At 39.4% G+C, this 23,477-nt stretch overlaps 1 protein-coding gene across 1 annotated transcript in view; it reads left to right on the top strand.

The window, feature by feature from the left end:
* The window catches only part of LOC122809027 (uricase-like), a 285,205-nt gene that overhangs the window by 53,792 nt on the left and 207,936 nt on the right, over positions 1–23,477 (top strand). The window contains exon 2 of the mRNA XM_044080229.1: positions 13,202–13,420. Coding sequence (XP_043936164.1) covers positions 13,202–13,420 — 219 coding nt within the window. The remainder of the gene's footprint in view (positions 1–13,201; positions 13,421–23,477) is intronic.

The following is a 23,477-nucleotide window of genomic DNA, read 5'->3' as shown; positions in this document are numbered from 1 at the left end:
TTTACAGACAAATGCAATGAATCATAAATGGATGACGCAAGAATATCGAACAACAGGATCAGAAGTGATAACTAATCACTAAGTTTTGTTATCTAGAACATTCATATACAGCTAAAGAAATAAGGGATAAAATGGTGGCTAAGTGGGCTGGCTGAATATGTGAATTTCATTTAACAGTGTAAAGAGAGTTTGTTAACTGACACATGTTTTTTTACTTGCCTCATGTTGAGCTGTTATCAAGTAATAAGATGGTTTTGGGTTGGTGAATGTCTTGAAATTTTTTTGACTGGCTGACTTTGGGTAACAACATGGATCAGATGAAAACACTGTATTCAGACCTTGCTTTGCTTGCTAACACTTTTGATAATACACCTCTAAGAGTTTACCCAGTGGTCAGGGCTTTGGGTATGCATGTAGACTGTGGTCTTACCTTTGACTCCCATGTGGCTACAGTGGTGAGGAAATCCTTTTATCCTGTACAACTTATAAGTAAGGGCATAGCATCTAAGTCCATAGAGGTCATTATCCCACTGTACTCTGCCCTTATTAGACCAATCATAGAGTACAATACTCCCTTTGGTATGTACCTGACCAGGCATATGCAGCAACTAGAGTGACCTCAAAGGTTCCTTGCAAAAAGAATACAAGGCATAACAAGCCTGCCTTATGCAGAGCACCTTAAAGCCCTTTCTCTATACTCAGTCTCCCATAGGTTGCTGAGGGTGATCTATGCCTGGCTTACAAGGCATCCACAAACCTCACACTTATTAATCTCCTACATATTCATAAGAAAAAGAGTACCAGAAATACAAGGTCTAGGGACCTGCATTTCATCTGTCAAATAAACAGAACATGCTGGAGAGACAGATGCGTGTCCCAGAGACTGCATCTCCTACAGAACAGGCTTCCCATTTATGTGAAGCTGAGTTTGTCTATTACCTAATTTAAGCACAACCTAGACAAGTAGATGGGGAAAAGGAAATTTACATCTGGCCTGGCACCCATATCTCTTACGCCAGAGGTATCTTATAAATACCTGGCCCTCAATGTCCTACCAGGATACAGGACATCATTATTCTTTTGGGAAAACTTGTCTAGGCTTAGAAAGGCCCCCATGTTGTTAGCCTAGTAACAGTCTATGAATCTATGAATTAATGAATCTATGATAGTGTTTATTTGGCTGCTGGTTATTTAATTCTTTTAATGAATGTAATGAATCTTTTCATACTTAAATGTTAGTTAGTTATCATGTTACATTATGTCAGAGTTAGTTATGTAAAAAACAAATCTGAGAACCTAGCTCCTATCATTGTCAGGGACCCCTCTCTCCACACTGAACTTAGACATGCATAAACAATGCTTCCCAGCTCAACCCTGAACTTACACATGCATAAACAATGCTTTGCAGCTCATAGCGCTTTACATAGAATGTAGGTTAACACATTAATAACAATCAATCTGTACTAGGCATCCACATGCACGCAGTATGAGAACTTATGAGAGGTTTAGCTGAAATCTAGGCTCCACTTGAGGCATCACTCCTGTTCATAATTACCTTAGAATGGTTAACACTGAGCAACCATCCATGTAGTATCTCCCATATATTATTTATTTATTTATTTATTGGCATTTGTTGACCGGGAAAGTCCACTGGGCAAAAAGGTACCCATTTTCAGTGGAGGCCCGGGGAGAAAAGCTTCACATATATACAAACATCAGAAACAAATATCAAAACAAAATATATCAAACTATGAAGTACAGATCAGGAGGGAAGGCTCCACAATTAAGACAGACTACTATTATAGAATAATATAATTGCAAAAAAAATATATTATTTACAAATTACTATATAAACACCATATCATAGGTAAAAATTATATCACAAGAAAAGCAAGGTGTACAAGTACTAGAGTATTATAATTCAGTTGAGTTGACTGAGAAATCAGAGGTGTTAGTAAAGTGGGATTATAGTTGAAAAAGTTATGGGATTATGGGGGCTTGCATTTTATTTCACATGTACAGCTAGGGATTTGTAAAAAAGTAGGTTTTTAGTGCAGCTTTAAAGTACTTCAGGGAGTCTAGTTGAGTAATGGAGGAGGGCATTCCAATGTTTGGCTATACTGTATGAGTACAGGCACTGTCCTGCTCTCTTGTTGGGTTTAGCTACACTTAGAAGGGTTTTCAGCGACGAAGAATGGAGGGATCGAGTGGGGGTGTGTGTATGCAAGATGGATTGGAGAGCTGGGCATTTATCCGGTTGGAAAAGTAATTTATGGGCAGTAGTTAGTTGGGTAAACTGGAGATAGTGGTGAAATTCTAGCCAGGATAGGTCTGAGAGTGCGCTGCAGTTATGTGAGTGGTTAGGCAGGTTAGAAGCAAATTTTGCTATTTTGTAGTAGCATTGTTGTAGTTTATTATTGAGTGATGTTTGGAGGTTGGTGAAAATGTGGTTATCGTATGTAAGACATGGAATAAGCAGGGTGTTAGCTAATTTGATCCTAGTTTGTTTGTCAAGGTAAAGTTTATGTCGGTATAATTTGCCCAGTTTGAAGTGGGTTTTCTTTACTGTGTTGAGAATGTGTTCAAAAAAGAGTTTGTTGTCAAGGTTTACTATCAGTATTTCGACTCACACTCAGTCGAGCGCACTATGTTCGACAACGGAAAGTCGAACACAGCAATATCGAACTTTACAAGCAAGCCTAGGAATGGGTTTTAACATGGTTCGAGATAGGGGCGAGATTTGTAGTTTGGCAATAGCAGCGAGCTGCTATCTCGACCCATGTTAAAACCCGTTCCTAGGCTTGCTTTTAAAGTTCGATATTGCTGTGTTCGACTTTCCATTGTCGAACATACTGAGGTCGACCAAGTGTGAGTCGAAATACTGATAGTAAACCATTGTCGATAGTAATTCCTAGAAGTTTTGCAGATTGTGCCTGTTCTATTTTAGTTTTGTTATATGAAAAAACTTTGAATTCTGTAGTTGGAGGCTTTGATGAGAATAATAACAGCTTAGTTTTTTTGGGGTTAAGGATTAGTTGAGAGTCATTCAGCTAAGTCTCTATGGAGGAGAAGGCATCTTGGGTGATTTTTTGGAGGTTAGAGAAATTATAATATAGTATGCTTTGATGGGAGGCTTTATTTAGATCATTAATGAATATATTAAAAAGCAAAGGTCCTAAAATGGATCCTTGTGGGACACCTGTGTTAATAGCAAGGTAGCCAGACTGTTGCTTTTGCCATTTAACCGATTGTTGTCTGTTGCTTAGGTTGGAGGAAAACCAGGATGTTATGCTTTGAGAGCAACCCAGTTTGTCTAGCTGTTGCAAAAGTTTAGGGTGAGATACTGTGTTGAAAGCTTTTGAGAGGTCTAGCAGAAGTACTGAAGTGGGTAGACCAGCATCAAGAGCTTTATTCACAATATCAGTAAAGGAGAGTAAAGCTGAGGTAGTACTATGGCCTGGGCAGAAGCCATGTTGTGTGAGAGATAAGAGGTTATTATTGATGAGGTGATTGAGTAGTTGGGTCTGGATACATTTTTCTAGGATTTTTGATAGTGGGGAGAGAATGGAAATGGGTCAGAAGTTTGAGAGATCATGGGCATTACCTCCTTTATGAAGTGGGGTAATAATGGATGTTTTCCACAGTAGGGGGACATATGACTCAATGATAGAGCGGTTAATAAGAATACTCACTGGGTAGGCTATAGTCTTGGCTGCTAGTTGTAAGTATTCTGGTGGTAAGTTATCAGCAGAGAGTGAGCAGGGTTTTAATTTGGTTAGTAATTTTTGAATTAAGGCTGTAGGCATGGGTTGGAGTGAGAAAGATGAATTAACTGGTGAATTTTGTGCGGGGGAATGAGGGTCAGTGGGGGGTAATGCTAGAGATGGGATTTATTCTAGAGGGTGAGTCCTTCATTAGTTTTTGGATGGTGTTAATAAAGTGGTTACTGAATATGTGGGCTCTCTGGAGAGGATTTTTGTCATGAGCTGGTGATGGATTTTGAATGTTACCTGGATATAGTTAATCCTGATCATTACTGTTCTTCAGCTGGCAATATACATTTACTTCCTTCAGATAAACAACAAATTCTGATCCAAAGGATCAAGTCCTTAAAATATCCCAGAAGGAATGCACATCACTCTTATGTTTGTTATGCATACATTCAGAGCATAAACATGCATCTAGAGCCAGGTGCAGAAAAAAATAATTAAAGCTATTGTTCTTCATTGGTTTTCTGCGTTTTGGCCAGTCATTGCTTAAATAGCTAGAACTAGTTAGAACAATGTGGGTTGATTTTGTAACATTGTAACTTTCATGATTTCTTCATTATCTATTAAATGTAAAGGTTTATATCATTACACACAATATAGATAAACTTACTAAGCTGGGCATTAATCCCTACATCACTTGATGGGTTGCCAACTGGCTTACTGACAGATCCCACACTGTAAAAGTAGCTGACTTCAAATCCAGCTAAGGACAAGTGACAAGTGGAGTACCTCAGGGTTCAGTCCTGGGACCACTCTTGTTTGGCATCTACTTCTCTGAAGTACAGGCCAATACTAACGGACTCTGGCTAACAAAGTTTGCAGATTACTGCAAACTAGGAGCCATTATTGAATCTCCAAATGATGTGGATACTCTACAAAAGGGCCTTACAGAAACAGACACTTGGTGCCATAGCCATGGGCTCAAGCTCAATGCCAAGAAATGTATAGTTACCCCCTTTGGGAAAAAAACATGTACCCATGAATTACCACATAGGTGGCAGTACACTAAACACCGAAAGTGTGATAAGAGACTTAGGGACACAGGTGGTCAGTGGTCTTACCTTCGATAACCACATCGCCACAACAGTCAGGAAATCCTTCTATGTTGCACACCTCATCACTAAGGGCATTTCATCCAGAAAAAATGGAGGTCATTGTCCCACTGTACTCATCCCTCATTAGACCCATTATAGAATACAACGCCCCATTTGGTATGTACCTCTCAAGACAGCTGCAACAACTGGAAGGGACGCAGAAATACCTCACTAAAAGAATCACAGGTGTAAAGCACATGCCCTATGCTGACCACCTTAAAAAACTCCAGCTATACTCTGTCGCATATTGTCTACTCAGAGGCAATCTCTGCTTAATGTACAAGGCCATGTCAAACCCAGAGCTGTTGGACATGCTACACTTAAAGAAATCCCAATTCCTCAGAGCCACACGCTCCAGGGATCTAAACCTTGTCATCACAATAAACAAAACATGCTGGAGGGATAGGTTCCTGACCCAGGGACTCCCCAGACTCTGGAATAGACTGCCCATACATGTCAAGCAGAGCGCCTCTTTGGCCGTCTTCAAAAGGAACCTTGATGATTGGATGGGAGAAAGGAAATTCACCTTGGGGATCACGTCAGTCGCCCTGCTAGACACGGGTCCAGGGAAGTAAATAGCGTGGGAAGAAATAGCCAGGGAATTGTTATGGCTAGGCTTGTATAGGCCCTAGGGCCGATAGCCTAGTACCAACCTATGAACCTATGTAGGTCTGGTCCCTTAAGTGTATCAGTTTATTGTTCAAATATATCTGAAGTGTATGAAAATATCTTATTTCAGTCTTATACTCTTATTTAACACAAAGAAAGTAGTAATGGGATCATCCACTTTCTCTGATCCTGAACCGTCTTTGAAAAATGATTGTCAAAAAAAAAATCATCACACTGTTACAGAATAAAGGTCTGTCAGACCATACATAAGGTAGTACTGCCTTTTTTTTGTCAAACTGATAAAAGTATACTATTAGGGAATGAGATTTGGCATTCTGGGTCCTGACTTTTGGCCGCAAAGCCTAGACACACTCTGAATGGTACCAAAGTCTGTTTTCAAAAACATAGGCAGCCATCCCTTTAAAAAAGAAATAGTGTTATATCTTTGCCCATGAATATGAATGTTGGATCATCAGTCTATTTTCTAGATCATTGACTTTCAACATTGCAGGTTGCTGTTGATTTAACACATATTCTAGTGCGTGTTTATTTCCTGGAAATGTAAGCACTGCTCTTGTACTGCTTCCCACAGCCAGCACCCTCTTCTCCTAGTGCCCCTGCTTGTCCAGGTGCTTGATATACCTCACCTTTGTGTCTTTATACTCCAGGAGCAGCACTCAATGCCTGTATCACCTGGATCTTCCCCCTGATAAAAATACATAGTAGTTTCTGGGTATTTGTGACCACTACTGGAGTTTCTGGAATTTCTTCTTCCTAGATGCTTACAGTCAATTAATTATTTTTTTTGTAAAAATCACTCTTTGCAGTGAGTTAACTGCTGGACCTTTGCACCACAAGAGAGGGTCTCCTAGCTCTTTGATCACTTAGTACTCCTGTAAGTACAATGAAATAGTAAATTGGGAACTGTGCTTTTATTTACATGAGGATTTAGTTTGATTTGCTGCTGCAGATACTTTACGTAACTTCTCAAATGGGGAGGCCATAGCTTGTTTCAGGGGTGGATCAAATTAGTCAGAAAGTGTTGCATATTTAAAATGTGTTGGAATATTGAATAGTTGTATCTGTGATGGAGCATGCTAAGTAATAGTCACTGAAAGTATATACCTGATTATAAACCAGTGGTGAGATGATAATGTTCTGAGACAAATCTCAGTTATATAAGAAAACATTAGACATCACTCAATTTAACTTCTAAAGACTAAAGCAGAAAATGGAATTCAATGTAAAAGTATAAGATAGTCTATTAAAACAGAAAAATAAATAAAAAATAATACACTTAAAGTTTCAAGCTATAAAAAGCACATTTTTCATCAGACAGGTTAGATGCTAACTCTATAGCCTCTCAAGGATTGTGAAAGGAGAAGCATTACAGAAAAAAAGAACATATGTGCAGCACTCACCTGCAAACATAGTTCAAAACATTAAACTGGAACATGTACATCCCTATTCCCTCAGTCCCATTACCACATATTTAATTTGAACCACAGCAAGCCACAAGCATCTAACAGTGAATCTAGCCAAGTTACAGAATTAAGAGCAGCACTCACTTTTGGCATCATTTGATGTTGGCAGCCCAATAATAACAACAGCTATGGTAAGATTGGTGAGGATTAGTCATGCACCCCTATCAAAGGCATTTTAATATTAAGAGTTGCTGGTGACAGGATGCTTAAGAAACTATTAGAGAGGTCTATAGCATGTGTTGGTCTTTGCTCATAGTAGTAAGCTCTGTGTTCTTGTATACATTTCAGTAACCATTTGAAATGTCAGTACCCACTAGAATGAGTCACTCCCATCCTTCCCTGCCCAGTCCCTTCAGCACCCATACTGATAACTGAACACAAGTCATTTAAGGTGCAATCAGGATGTCATCCTGGTAACCATGTGAAATGTCAGAACCCACTAGATCGAGTCCTGAAATGTGGAGACTGAATGGCTGAAGTAATAGACTTACATATACTAAGTCTGAGATGCCATTTCTCTGAATATTCCTTTTTCTCCAGGGTATGGCAACTTCCAAGTTGGTATATATAAGTTTGGGGGGTATGGAGTGGCTTGGCCCCCACATGGGGGTGCAGGAGTTTTAAGAAAAAGAGAGATTTTCGAGATTTGCTCTTTTTCAGGGTTTTCAATCTGTTTTTTTTCCCGGGCTTTTCAGCTCCGAGCATTTTGAGTGTCAACATTTGCAATAGGGAGCCATAAATTTCACATGGTCAGGACTTATAGCTATGTAAATCCACAGAAGAATATGTGCTATAATTTTCACCTAGATTATGATATTTATATCGATATGCAAAGCTAATCTTGAGCTAGACATTTTGCTGAACTTCTTTCAGCATTAGTAAATACTTAAATTATCCAAGCTTAAGTGAAGTAATAGTTTGATATCCTTATCTAAAAAAGTATAACAAAAGGATGGTGTGCACGTTCAGTACTGTAACTCTTGTAGAATTCTGAGAGAATCTGTTAAGGTTCTGAGGCTTTGGCAATGAGAAGCAACTGGTACAAGATCAGAGTTCACTGAAGGAAACAACTGCTTGAAAAGCAGAGAAGTATGAGTCTGAGAGATCATGAAGATCTCTGTCTTCCAAAAAATCCCGATGTTCCTTATTCTTTTTTCCTTGGGAAAAGTAAGCAACTTTTGTGTAAGGCATGCATAATACCAACATATTGGATTTTATAATCACAAAGCTAAGAATAAACAAATATGTGTTCTACAATGGGTTTGCGTGTACCTAAATTTATCATTTCAAAACAGAAATGGATTTTGGATCACTGGAAAAATCCCAAATTTTGACTGCTTATATACATGAAAATCATGGCATTTTCCTTAGGCTGTCACATTTTTGGCCTTATCACTCATTCATCTTAACTTTAAGTTCTTCTCATGTTTACTTTGTATAATTGTGTCAATTTGATTATTGTGTGTTCTGTACTTAAGACTCTATTTTAATTTTGCATACATAGATGCACTAAAAAAATTATAATGAAATCACACCCAGTTAATAGCTAGAAATTTTACTTTATTTGTTAACCAGGTAAGCCCACTGGGCACAAATGTAACTTTTCACAATTAAGCCAGGAGTAGTATCTGGTTTAGTGACTTACTCAGAGTCACACATTAGGCAAACAGAGGAGAAAGGAAACAAACCCTGTACTCTTTGGTTACAGGAAGCAGTTCATTAACAGCTGTAGCCTTAGTCATCTGTACTAACTGCCAAACACAAAAAACACGCACTAGATTTGTAGATTTCTTCCCATAAAAATGAAATAATTTTTTTTCAACTAATATAGATCAAAAAAACTCACTAAGAGGATTAAGGGCCTTAAACAATTACCCTATGAAGCACGACTAAAAACGCTCCAGCTCTTCTCAGTCGCTTACCGTCTGCTCAGAGGTGACCTATGCTGAACCTATAGAGCCATGTCAAACCCTGAACTAATGGACATGCTTCACCTCAAAAAAATGAGATCCCTCAGAACCACTCGTTCTAGCGACTTGAACCTATGCACAACAATAAACAGGACATACTGGAGGGATAGATTCCTGCCCCAGCGACTCCCCTCACTCTGGAATAGAATCACAATCCATATTCGACAGAGCTCCTCTCTGACCCTCTTCAAGAGAAATCTTGATGAGTGAATGGGTAATCGTAAGTTCTACCCTGGGATCACTTCAGGAGCCCTGTTAGACAGAGGCCCAGGTTACTAATCTAATGGGGCGGCGAAAGCCATCACTCTGTGGCTAGGCTTATAAATGCCCCTGGGCAGATAGCCTAGTACTTACCTATGAACCTATGAACCTATGTCTGACAAAAGCAGTACAGCCACATAACTGGAGTAGTAACAAAGTGAAATAGCCTTCCCAAAAGTCAAAGGGACAGTAAATTTAATAAGCATTAGACCATGTGAGGGCATGTCAGGCAGCTTAAATTAAGAGAGAAACAGCACTTCAGCCACTGTATTATTTACATCTAAAAAGTAACATGGCAACAATACTGAGGAGCTCAGTTCAGATTCTTGCAACAGATTTATAACCAGAATGACACCTACACAAAACAAGTACAGCACAGGTAAATAAAAGATGAATCACCAAGTTCAATTTAATAAGCAGTAAACATATTTTCTATTACTAATGAACTACCACCATCTTGAATAGCTTCTCCCTGTGATCTTGGTAGGCTTTTCACATGCATCTTTGACTGGAAATTGAGCCAAACTGCATTCTAATTGTATGAGGAACCCTGCTGGATATGTAGCAGATGATATCACTATCCAACAAATCATAATATCTCAAAATTCCCCATTTACTACTAAAAACTCCTGTTGTCCACCACGTCAGTAAAACTTAATAATAAAATCAAAGCTTTAATAAAAAAGAATATAACATAAAACAAGCAGCCCTCAGTCTTCCGATAAGCGCTTTCGGCAAATATGCCTTCCTCAGATCGTATAAAAAGGACTGTTCAGCTTTTGTTTTTATAAGGCATCACAGCCATTCATCTGCAACACGCCCTTGTTGCAACATATTAAAGCTTTGATTTTATTATTAAGTTTTACTGGTGGACAACAGGAGTTTTTAGTAGTGTTTGCCTTTTTTTTCCTCGTTGTTGTCCTTCACAGTGTAAGAAAGTTTCTTACCTAAATTCCCCATTTAGGTTTCCTTAAGCATTGTTTTATAACTAAGACTCCTGGCCCACTCTATCCCCTTGGGTTTTTCCATATGCCACCATAACAATCTTGGAATTATATGGAACCATACTATTTAAGTTGTATGTCACATTTGTTTCTGGTATAACAAGCCATGCATTATTGTTATTATGACTTTGCTTCTAACCAGACCCTAATCACTACACCCAAATGAATACAAATTACGCTCAACCTTCTCAACAAGTTTACTTACTGATGCACCAAAAGCAAAAATTGCTTCTATTTCATGCTCATAAGGCTGTTGCACTCTGTGTTGCATTCTGAATTCCTGAAACCCATCTATCTGCTTTCTTGCCTCATTAGTTCATGCTTTCTAGCCTCAGAAAATGTACACATACCCCAAAATGTACATTATTTTTGTCCTGCATGGTAAACAAGAGAGTTATTGAATGGTCCATATTAATGCCCATTAACTGCTCACCTCCTCTACCTTTCCTTCATTAGGAGTACCCCTAACTTACACGTCTTATTTTTACCGTAATGGAAGACTTGTACACTGTTAACTGCTTTCTACACCTTCTCTTCTCATGATTATTTGGGTCTATGGCATTACAATTACAAAATTAGCTGTCCCACAGAATTACACCAGACTGAATCCCACATGATTTAATGTCCTCTTAAAAGCTGCTTTCAAACTGCATAATTAGTGAGGAATGTTTTCCTAGGGGTAAGTATAGGGCAAATCACTCCAGGTCCTCTGGTGATTGCTATTATGGTTTTGGCCCACCTTGCTGTACAAAGTCATGGAAAATCCATTATAGTTTCTTCCTGCTGGGCAGCCAATCTGTAGATCATTACCAGTCTAGTCAATAACTTATATTCAGTAGTTCCCACTGGCTTAAATGAGGGCAGTACAAGATATATTAGTAGAGAATCTGAAGTTTTTCATTCAGTTATCTAGGTTTACTGTGAAGGTGGGAAGGTCTGATTGACATGTAGTGGCAGCTTGTTCTAGAGACAAGAGTACACATTTGGATATGAATCCATCATGCAATTATGTCTTATGTATCTGTTGATGAAGGTGTAGTGCCTTTAAATGGCTTTTTGAAGAAATATTTATTCTGAAAAAGAGCAGGAAATCAAAAGTCTATAAGAAGCTGAGTACAGAGAGAAGGCTGTAAGTCTTCCCTGATGACTTAGATTAGGCCTATGAAATTTTAATTAGGACGCTCTGAGGTCTTTCAAATGGTATGCTTAGGTGAATACTTGCCAAAAGGGGTATTGCTTTCAATAATGGGGCTAACAAGATATGTGTAAAGAGGAATTTAGACTTCTCTGGAATTAGGTGAGATGCCTTTGAAAATTAGATGAACCACATAGAAGTCTTTCTGAGCTACTGCCAAGACATGATGGTCAAATGATAAGAAATTATCAACAGGAGTTCTTCGATTCCTTACAACAATGAAGTATTACAGGATTGTATCGCCTACATGGTAACAGAAAATGTTTTGTTTACCAAAACTAACCATGCCACATTTTTTTCACATTTAATTTAAGACCATTGTCCTTGCACAAATTGTTAACATGGTCTAACCCATGTTAGAGCAATTGTGTGTCAGTGGAAGATCAAATAATAACACCTAGTTTACAGTTATCTGTTGGCTTAGAGAACCATAGGCTAGGAGTGTCGTCCTCAAGGTCTGAAGAGTTGATGCCAAATGGGAGATGGCCCATCATGGCTCTCTGTGTTATACCACCAGTAACTTTTTTTTTTATTTTCAGAAGTGGTACCTGTGATTCTAACCAGATGGGTTCTGTCAGACAACCGGTTAGCTATCTAGCCCACAACATAACAATTTATATTAATTTCAAGACTGTAATTAATGCCTGTACAGAGAATAGTGTTAGAGGCCTTGGCCAGATCTAGCTATAGTGTATCTATTGTGTAATCATTGTCCTGCTATTTAAGGAAGAGGGACTGATGTAATGTCCACAGGCTATTACACAATAACAATATTGTTCTTGAAAAAGTTTGCAGATGTTTGCCTTGTGGCAGAGCTCTTGCTATTTGAGGGACAATGACCAATGTAATGTCCATAGCTTCTGCCATGTGAGGGAAGATGGTGACCAAGTGGATGAGGAGACCTACATCATGTAAAGGGCATGCACTCTGTGATCTCAAGGTCAAGGAGAGGTGCAGGAGGCAGGGTAGGTAGACAAAATCATTTGAAACTTCTCAAGAATTTCTTATAATGGCTAATTTCCACCATATCTGTATTTTAGACCTCAAACACATGTTCTCAACCATTTTATAAAGTAGCATAGCAGTTTGTCAAAGAGCACTTTTCCAAAAGCTGGAATTTTCAAAAAAAAAAAAAAACAATAGCATATCAGGCTTTTGTTAAATAGTAGTCTTAAAAGTTACTATACTCGCAGCTTTTGTTAATGCTCACAAAACAAAGCCCATTACTGAAAATAATAAAGAAATGTATGTTGGTGAGTGCAGGAGAGAGAGAGATAAAGAAAATTAAAATTATAAACAGTCTTGTACATAAACAGAAGCAAAGTCACAAATTCATAAATCAACAGCAGCAGAGGGATTGTACGTGAAAATGTATGCCACACGGCACACAATACAGTGCATAATTAAATATATATATTTTTGGTAGTAAATGCTAGAGGCATTAAATCCACCCAAACAGGTGACTACACTTGACCAACTAATCACATTAATATCTGATGGGCCTTCTGTTGACTGCAAATAAGTGGTGTATATACGAGGAAATACAGATTTGCAGTTGTTTAAGTAGCTTTATAACACTTTAAAATTACATTATGAAAGCATCACATACAATTCAGTTTCCAAAGACAGCAATACTTTTCAACTGTTAAATATATTGAGCTGTACTGAATCAAATGCTGAAGAATCCAGTGTTAATTGTAATCTGAATAGATGTTATACAGGCATGTGCTACCATCTCTCACAAATGCTATTATGGTTTACAAATACTTCTTGTATACATCGCTAAATGGCAAATTCTTTTTTTGTTACCACAGGATGGAGATGTTGAATTTGTCCGCACTGGCTATGGTAAGAATGCAGTAAAGGTACTGCACATCAGACGGGAAGGAAAGCAGCATTACATCAAAGAAATGGAGGTGAATGTACAACTCACACTAAATGCACGAAAGGAGTACCTGTATGGAGACAATGCTGATATAATACCAACTGACACAATTAAAAATACTGTCCATGCCCTGGCAAAACTCAGGGGGGTAAGTTCAGTATACATTGTTTCATTCATTGACCATATTTCCAATCACCATTATATTTTGCTTTCTAAGAACTCTTTGCTTTGAAAGTTGCAGATATAATTTGAAATTTTCCATTAGACTGTAATAAAATGCCATTAACACTCAATGACCTGAAAAAGCCATACAAATTATAATAAAGGCTTTAATCTGAGCACTTAAATGGATCACATCAATGACGGTTATTGCTAATGCATGTTACCCCTAACTTTAACCCTGTTCCTGCTACAACCCCAACCCTACATCTTACTTTAAAAAAACATTAATGTAAAGCTACCACTATACCGGACCATCAGACACACATACCACATATAGCAACAAGACTTGCTAGACGTACATATAGTTTTCCAACCCTAATTGCACCTCTTAACTCAGCAATAGACTTTTTCTTGAGTTCTGATAACCACCAATCTCATTCCCTTTCCCATCACAGCATTTCATACAGAGTTTAAGCTTAAAACCCACTTGACTGGTTTTGCTCATGAATTAGCTTTCATATGCCATAGCAATGTTTAATAATCAGATGACGTATTTTTATGAATGCAGTGACAGTTCCTGCACCAACTAAGACTCCAAGAAATAATAGATTCAATTAGGATGCACCTGCCCAAGCTTGTTTTTTTTCTTTCTTTTTGCATACAATACAATGAAAATATACTAATCAAAATAAAAATGCAAACTATGTATGTACCACTGTTCCTATCACTGTCTTTGTGATCTGTTTAAATGTGGTTTAATGCCTTTATTGTAATTTACGTGACTTTTTATATGTAAAATAGAAAAGTATGTATTATTTCTTACTTATATGTGTAACTTAGATCTGATGAATCTCTGTCAAATGCGAAAGCCGTCATCTCGTTTTCACTAAATAAACAGTGGTTTAAACAAACAATACCACAGCTGTGCCTCTCGAGTCACACAAAAATTAGAGCAGGTCAATTAAGGTTAATTACCTGTGAAATGAGGGTGGAGCGAGGAGCTAAGCCTTCTATTTAAGGGGTAAAATAAAACATTTCAACACTTTAGTGGCTAAGCTCACCCAGACTCTGCCACAACTTGCTGTGAGGGAAGGTTAGTTTGTTTTTTGCTTTCTTGAAGTTTGTATTGCTTCATTGCCTTCTTCTGTTTTGTATATATTGATGTATTTTCTTTATACTGTGTTTTACTTGTATTCTACTTTTAACTACATATTTAAACTAGGAAACAGACTACAGCTGTGCCTTTTATTAGTCACACTGAAATGCAGTTTTTCCCCACCATTTCATCCTGCTGCTGTTGTGTTTTTAAACTTAACTGTCTTTCTGGTTGCCTGACCCTTATCTTAATTTGACCACATAACTCCTTGCCTCTCCTCTTTCATTGGCTATTGTGAGTAAGTACACAATTATCACTCCCCTTCAGCTTTATTTATTTATTTATTTGTCATTTGTTAATTGGGTTAGTCCAACTGAGCCAAAGGCCCATTTTTAGTGGAGACCCCAGGAGAAAAAAAAATAAAAAAATATGAAAAATGACATAAATGCAAGACTGTACAAATGAAAAAATATATATAAATTCAAGATTGTACAAATTGACAGTAAACAGTTACATAGAAAGTTTATATAGGTCAAATTACATGTTATAAAAGTAACAGAAGATGAAATACCTATGTAAGTCTAGAGCAACAAGTTAATATCTATGTTGGCATTACACTGTATTACAGAAAACCATCTAGATAGGTAACGTAACATGGAAGTGTTGCTATTTACAAAAAATATATGTGCAATGAAGCAGCTGATAGCTAACAGAAATTAGAAGTAGAATAGAATGTGCCCACTCCCTTCTGATATGTATTACTCTTTTAAAATTAGTGGCTCTCCACTTAGATAGCTAAAGCTTAAGTTATTCCCTCTGTTATAGCTAACCGCTAAGTGCACACTACAGGTCATAAGATATTAAACCTTTTTCCCCCATCTTAGCTTTAAAATCTCCGACATCTACTCCAAGACCACCAATTACTGGAGAGCCCACATTCTGCCTCTCAGTAGTCATCTTGGGATTATTCTTTCTGGTTAACTTTTTGTGAGATAATGAGCAGAGGACATTACTTCCTGGAGACTGGTGATCACGAGAAGGCCTATTAATGCCTTCATAGGCACCAGCTTATAATTTGTCATTATATTTTGCTCCTGGTGAGAGAAGGAGCAGACTGCATTGATTCCTGACTGTTTCTAATTGGGCAGCGAGTGTCTGTGTTTCACCTTCCTGACTGGTCTGGTTGCAATTCAAGGCATCTACCAGGAAAGGGCCACAACAAGCCTGCAGACCCTTGCATCATCTGGAACAAGACAGTGGATCACCAAAGAGCATATGACCTATGTCTTATCTTAGGACTGATAATACTGTTTTGCTTCTGGTGAGAGAAAAAGCAAAGGAGCATACTGCTTGATTTCCTGATGTCCAACCTAACTTCATAATATCTGCAAAAATACTTCTTTCATAAATAATCAGGATCTCCTTATTAGTTTTTCTTCAAGTGTTTGCCATTGCTCTGCATAGAGACAGACACCTTGAGTTGACATTTTTCCTTTAAAAGCACAACTGGAATGTCAATAAGGTTGTTAGTAGTACACACACTGCACCCATCACACACAATTTTAAAGCGGACAAATAGACCCACATATGCTGAAGCACTTAAATGTAACCTTCCTCAACCCCAAAGACATCCTAGATGAAGTACACATAACAATTACCCTCAGTAGCTCTGAATGCACTCTTGCAAAACAACACTCACATCAACACATACAGCCACATCTCATGGAGCCTCTACTTCTATGTCCATAAGGTAAGTCACCACACAATCCAGCATTCTGGCAATTGGAGACTCCATTGTGAGATATACTGATGTCCCTGTCACCAGGCTGAATAAGGAGAAAGTCATGGTCAGTTGCTTATCAGGGAGCAGAATCTGCCACATTACTCTCACACTCAGGTCACTGGGCTACAAGTACCAATATGACACAGACATAGTCCATGTGGGTATAAATGATCTGAGACATACTTCCCTAGACTATATGAAGAGAGGATTCATGGAGCTCTCAGAATATGTGTCCCAGGCTAAAATGAGTCTAGTATTGAGAAGCATTTTACCATCTCAAATGATGATGCCACCATATGAACAAAAGATGACTGACTTTAATAATTGGCTTAGTTCTGATGTTATTCTAAGGATGTGCAATATTTGTCAGCAAGGAAGGCTATGGTCAGCTAAAACATTGCCCTCCCCATAGTACTTTTTTTAGGCAATGTCAAACTGAAAGAACTTTTGACATAGCAAATCAAGACCAAGAAAATCTAAATGTATTACTGCTCAATGCCAGCAGCCTAAGTAAAAAACTCCACTCCTATAGAATGCTGATGTCTGTGCGGTCACTGAGACGTGGTTTAAAGCTGTAGGGAGCACACCAGCAATGCAAGGTTATAATGCCTTCCAGACATTTAGACCAGCTACTATACAGACAGGTTCTAAAGGTGGAGGTGTCTGTACCAGATCACTCATGCAAAAAAAGAGACAAGGCTTGGACAACTTATTTAAAACATAAAACTCACAGTAATTTACAGCATTTCAAAACCTTGTAAAGAAACAGGTTCATTTAAACAAAAAACAGTTCTATGCAAAGCCAAAAGATCAGCACAAATCCAGTCCAAAAACCTTCTGGCACACTATCAAAATAAAATCCTAAACCCATGAAGTCAATCCTCTCCCCAACCATCCTGTGTTAGTACCTCCCCTGATATAGCAACTCAATTTAACTCTTACTTCATTTATAGCATAGCTTCCATCACTAACAAATTCCCTCCATCTCACTCTACCTCTCTCAGCCTCCTATTAGCTGTCACTCCACATTTTTCCTTCAATTGGTTTTTACTTCCTTTATCAAATCCCTCCTGTGCAATTCAGGCCATGTTCCCCCTCTGCAGACAACTTCCTAATGAATTTTTAAAAATGTCTGCTGACTCAATTGCCTCCCCTGTCTCAACAATCATTAATACATCCATCAAGGAATTTAGAAAGGAGCCACTTTTGAGATTTTAAGTATTTTTCCTCTGTTTATTTGCTAAGTTTTTCTGCATAGCCGCCTATTTTGAGCATTTTCTGGCTTGTTAAACTTGATTTCTGCATTAGTAACTGTATTTAGAGCACAACCTAGAGCTGTTTACTGAATTTCCTGTTTGCACTTATTTTTAAAATTGTTTTTTTCTCAAAACTTGCATTTTATCTGTCTTTGGCCTAGCACTCTTGTGTGGGGTCATTTACTGCACTGTTATAACTTGTTGATACTTGTGAACCTCTGCTATCTCTGAAAAAACAAAAAAAAAAAATCTTGCTTTTTCCCTACTTTTCTGAGATTTAAAAAAGTTCAGTTACAGGCTTGCTGTTCTTGAACTGTTTGTAAGTTTCTGTGAGGCCATTTTTTGCTTGGGCTAAAGGGAAGTCTCTCTGTTGATCAGTGGCAGTGAAAAACATTGAGCAGCCTGCCTGCCCCTGTGGGAGTGGTTACTGACTTGAAACTGTACTTTTATTGGCCATTTTGGGTCAATTCCAAAACTCATTCATCTTCCTCTCTTAAAACCCTCTTTTGCGTGGTTTTGCGCGTTTTTGTGCATAGCGCAACAGCGGGCAGCGCCGTCTAATTGGGTTTAAACTATTCCTGGCTCCACAAAGTCTGCTCTTCACTTTTTCCCTTAGAACTGCTCTATCTCTCAATTTAAACACCATATTCTCATTCTAAGGCCCTTCACTGGTCCAATTAAGTAATCCTACAAGTTAGCACTATTAAACCATAAGCACTACTTACTCTTATACTCTCTACGATTACCCTGTCCTCTATTGGTCCGTCTTAAATTCAGTTTCCCTATATTACTCTAGCATGTCCAAAGGTCAGTCAATGGTTTCCTCTCCAGTCCAGCTGGTGAATCTGGGAATTTTGAGGCAATGTTACAACTGTCTCATGTACACGGACAACCCTCTCCTCCTCCAAACAAGTTCAAATATATGTGAGAGATGCAACTATTTAGCCAAACTGGAGGCTGAGCTCTCTCATCTCAAAACTGGTGTAACCAGTCAGGAGGAGAAGGTAACCTCACACAACACAATTCCAGTATCACATAGTCCCACCACATCAGCGAACCAAACACATAAATACACAAAAACATACTCGGAGGCTCTAAATAAAAATCTACCTAAGCAACAGAGACCTCCAAAGCAGACAACCAAGCAAACGCTACCTCAAAACAAAACACGCACAACACATAGCCCACAAAGTCAGTGTACCAAGCAGCCACAGCCCTTAAGGCTGAATAACACACCTGATACTCTTGTAATAGGTGACTCTATTGTCAGACACACTGACGTCCCGCTCACCAGGCTGAATAAAGAGAAGGTCACGGTGAGCTGCTTGTCGGGTGCTAGGATCTGCCAAATAACGCAAGCACTCAGGTCACTCCAAAGCAAATACAAATATGACTCAGTCATTGTACATGCTGGTGTTAATGATCTGAGACGTACCTCCCTGGACTACATGAAAAGAGACATAGAGGAGCTCTCTGATCATGTAGCCCAGGCTGGTATGACCCTGACCTTGAGCAGCATCTTACCCTCACCTAGAATGATGCCACAGTACAAAGACAAAATGATCGATTTTAACAATTGGCTAAAATTTTGGTGTCATTCAAAGGGGATCCAGTGTCTGTCAGCCTGGGATGACATGCTCGACAAGCCACGTTGCTTTGCTAGGGATGGCTTGCATCTGTCATCACTGGGCTTTCGCATATTGGCAAAGGCTCTTGCCACCCCCATAGTGCCTTTTTTAGGCAAGGCTCAAAAGTCAAACCCACCCCCATAGACAGCACAAGGAACAAGAAACTAAGGGTAATGCTGCTAAATGCCAGAAGTCTTAACCTCAAGATGCACGCACTCGAAGCTCTCCTCAGTATGGAGACCATCAATATCTGTGCAGTGACAGAAACCTGGTTCAAGGCTCCAGAGAGCACCCCAGCACTACCAGGCTATACCTCATATCATTCTTTTCGGCCCCAAAACCCGGACCGAACCACAAAAGGAGGGGGAGTTTCCATATTTATCAAGGATATCCACACCTCCAGGTTAGTGGCATTGCACGAAGTATCGGAGACCATCCATGTTCAACTAACAGTGGGCAAGACTGCTTTTCAGTTTATAGCATCCTACAGACCACCCTCTCAAAGTCAGGAATCCCACTCGGCTTTCCTGAAAACATTGGAGAACATGAAGATCTCTCCGAACACCATTATATTGGGTGACTTCAACTACCCAAACATTGACTGGGAGCACTACTCAAGCCCCAGCACCTTAGTCCAAAGATTCCTGGAAATTATAAACTCAAATGCTATGGAACAACTAGTCACCACTCCCACAAGAGGGGACAACATACTAGACCTGATCATTACCAACATGGGGACTCTATGCTCCACACCAGAAGTATATCCCTCATTGCTAAGATCAGACCATAAATTAATTTCAGTGGATGTCCACATCCCGACCCCACCCCCAGCCCAGAAAACCACAGTGAAAAACTTCTCAAAAGCGAACTTCTCACTTCTCAAAACCAAAGTGGAATCCTTCAAGGCCCCAGGGCCAGTGGAAACTATGGCCCAAACTGCAGAATCCTATACAAATGCATTCTACGGACATCTCCAGGAATGCATGGATCATGCTATCCCAAACAAAACCAAGACCCAATCATCCAAAGGCAGGTGTCCAGTCTGGTGGACCCCTGCCATAAATAAACTGTACAACAGAAGGAGGAAGCTACTACATGATAGAGCAAAATCCCTAATAGGGAAGGCATCTCTGATCAGTACTAGCAAAAAATTATGATCCCTCATAAAATCCTCCAAGGCCAGCTTCGAGAGAAAAATTGCACAGGACACCAAAGACACTCATAAGGCTTTTTTCAGTTATGTTAGAAACCTGGGATGCAACTCCCAGACTTGTTCTGAGTTGATTCTAAATGACAGAAAATACACTGAACCCACAGAAATCGTCAATATCCTGGCAGACAGGTTCAGTGCAAACTTCTCCACCCCCTCCCCCCCAAAAGTGCAAGTATCTATCCCAGCAGAGGGCTGCCTCCTAAACATCTCTGATGCTCAGGTGAAGGCTGCCCTCTCCAAAGCAAAAAACACTGCTTCCATGGGACCAGATGGCGTCCCAGGTTGCATCCTACATGAACTCCAAGAGGAACTAATCCCTCAAATAAAACAGCTATACAATCTCAGCCTCACTACAGGATATGTGCCCACAGAATGGTGTACAGCAACAGTGGTCCCACTCCACAAAGGTGGAGCCTCTACGGACCCTGAAAACTATCGCCCCATAAGCCTGACTAGCTTAGTCTGCAAGGCTATGGAGAGGATCATCATGGAGCTCATAAACAAAGACATTGGGGACCTACAGACACTAGATCCTACCCAGTTCGGCTTTGTCAAGGGCAGATCCTGCCTTTTGAACCTGGTTGACTTTGAAACAGTCACCAAAGCCATAGATGAAGGGAAGGTAGTCCACACAGCCTATCTGGACCTTGCAAAGGCATTTGACACAATACCCCACTCGGGCATCATAGATAAGCTATCCAGCTTAAATATAAACCCCTATGTCACAAGATGGGTCGCAAACTGGCTCAAAGACAGAACCCACAGAGTGAGAGTTGCTGGAGCCATGTCAGACTTGAAACCGGTCACAAGTGGCATCCCACAGGGTTCTGTCCTGGGACCACTCTTGTTCGGTATATACTTTTCCGAGGTACAGGCAAATGTGGGAGGACTATGGCTCACCAAGTTCAGACGACTGCAAACTGGGCACCATAATCAATTCTCCAGCTGACACAAACATCCTTCAAAAGGTCTCACAGAGGCAGATAACTGGTGCCAGCGCCATGGTTTAAAGCTAAATGCCAAAAATGTATAGTCATACCCTTTGGCAAAAACAATGTGCCCACAAATTACCACATAGGCGGAAACCCATTAAGTACAGAGAAAGTTATTAGGGACCTGGGGACCCAAGTTGATAGCAATCTCTCCTTTGAAAACCACATTGCCAAAGTGGTTAGAAAGACCTTCTACATAGCCCACCTCATCACGAAGGGTTTCACATCTAGATCAAGAGAGGTAATCGTGCCCCTTTATTCATCCCTCATCAGGCCCATCATAGAATACAATGCCCCTTTTGGGATGTACCATACCCGTCACCTGCAGCAATTAGAAAGACCCAAAAAGTATCTCACCAAGAGGATCAAGGGTCTCAAACAGATGCCATATGCTGCTCGGTTAAAAAAACTCCAGCTCTACTCAGTTGCATACCGCCTACTTCGAGGCGATCTATGCCTGACATACAAAGCTATGTCAAATCCAGAATTAATGGACATGCTCCACCTCAGTAAATCTAAATCCCTTAGAGCCACACGCTCGAGGGACTTGAGCCTCAGCACAGAAATAAATAGAACTTGCTGGAGGGACAAGTTCATAACCCAGAGGCTCCCTTCGCTCTGGAATAGAATTCCAGTTCATGTGAGGCAGAGCACCTCATTGAATCTTTTCAAGAAGAATCTCGATAGGTGGATGGGGGATCGTAGGTTTGTCCCAGGGATTACTCCTGTGTCACTATTAGACAGAGGCACAGTAAACTAAACCTTAAAAAGTGCACAGTATACTCAAATCAAGGGGTGGCATAAGCCATACAGAATCAGGCTAGGCTTATAATTGCCTCAGGGCAGATAGCCTAGTATGAACCTATGAACCTATGAACCTATGTCCCCTCCCTGTGGAAAACAATCCTTCATCCTTACTCTCCACAAAGGTGGCACCTCCACAGAAATCTCTAAGTGTAGGCCAATTGCTATTCTTTCACCACTATGAAAAATTCTAGAAAAATGTATTCATAAACAACTTCTTCAGTACCTCCTTGACAATAATCTTTTCTCTTCCACCCAACATGGATTCAGACCAGCACACAGCACTTTCACTGCTCTACTATCCTTTACTGACACTGTTAACAAAGCTCGTGACTCTGGAAAGTTTGTCTCTTCTCTGTTCTTAGATCTATCCAAAGCCTTTCATACTGTCTCCCACCCCCAACTCTTATCCCAACTATCTCTTCTGAGCTTAACCAAAACATCCTTACAATGGTTCACTAGCTATCTCTCTAACAGATATCAGTCTGTCAAATGGAACTCTAACCTCTCCTTACTTACCTGTTAGCACTGGGGTACTCCAAGGCTCAATACTAGGTCCACTTCTCTTCAACATTTTTATTAACCATCTTAATACTGCCAGCAAACAAGCCACCCCAATTCAATATGCTGATGACACTACATTAATCTGCTCTGCCAGGACTCTCTCATCTAAAGAGTTTAACACAAGAAGCATTCAATTCCATTGAGTCTTGGCTCACCAACAGCCATTTACTACTTAACCCCAAAAAACAACACTTCTACTATTTTTACTGAAACACTTTTCTCCAGGTGCATCTAACTTTGCTATTACTTCTCTGAACAATACTTTAATCAATGTGGTTTCACATATAAAACTGTTAGGTGTAAGTATTGACAATAATCTTAAGTTTGACGTACATATCAGCAACATCATAAAAAAAATAATCAAAAATTGGGCATGCTGTATAGGCTAAGAAATTTATATCTGAAGAAGTACTGTTACTAGTGCGAAAGCACTAATCTTTTGATACGTGTTTTTATTTTATTTCAACTATTAAAGTGTTACCTCTTCAGACAGCTTCTGTGGTTTTAGTGAATACTCGCTGTTTGCCTGAAGTGCTCCTATCTTGCTTGTTTTAGTCTTATCATAAAAAAACTAATAAAAATTAGGCAGGATGTATAGAGCTACGAAATTTATCTCCATCTCCACAAGAGCAACACTTGCCACTACCTACCTCTTACCCTCCCTTCTATATTTTTCACCTATCCTATCCCATCTTTACTCTTCCTTC

Source organism: Protopterus annectens, chromosome 8.part0 (genome assembly GCF_019279795.1).
Source record: "Protopterus annectens isolate FY-2018-M chromosome 8.part0, PAN1.0, whole genome shotgun sequence".
Classification (NCBI taxonomy): Eukaryota; Metazoa; Chordata; order Ceratodontiformes; family Protopteridae; genus Protopterus; species Protopterus annectens.
This window is presented reverse-complemented; position numbering and strand designations above follow the sequence as displayed.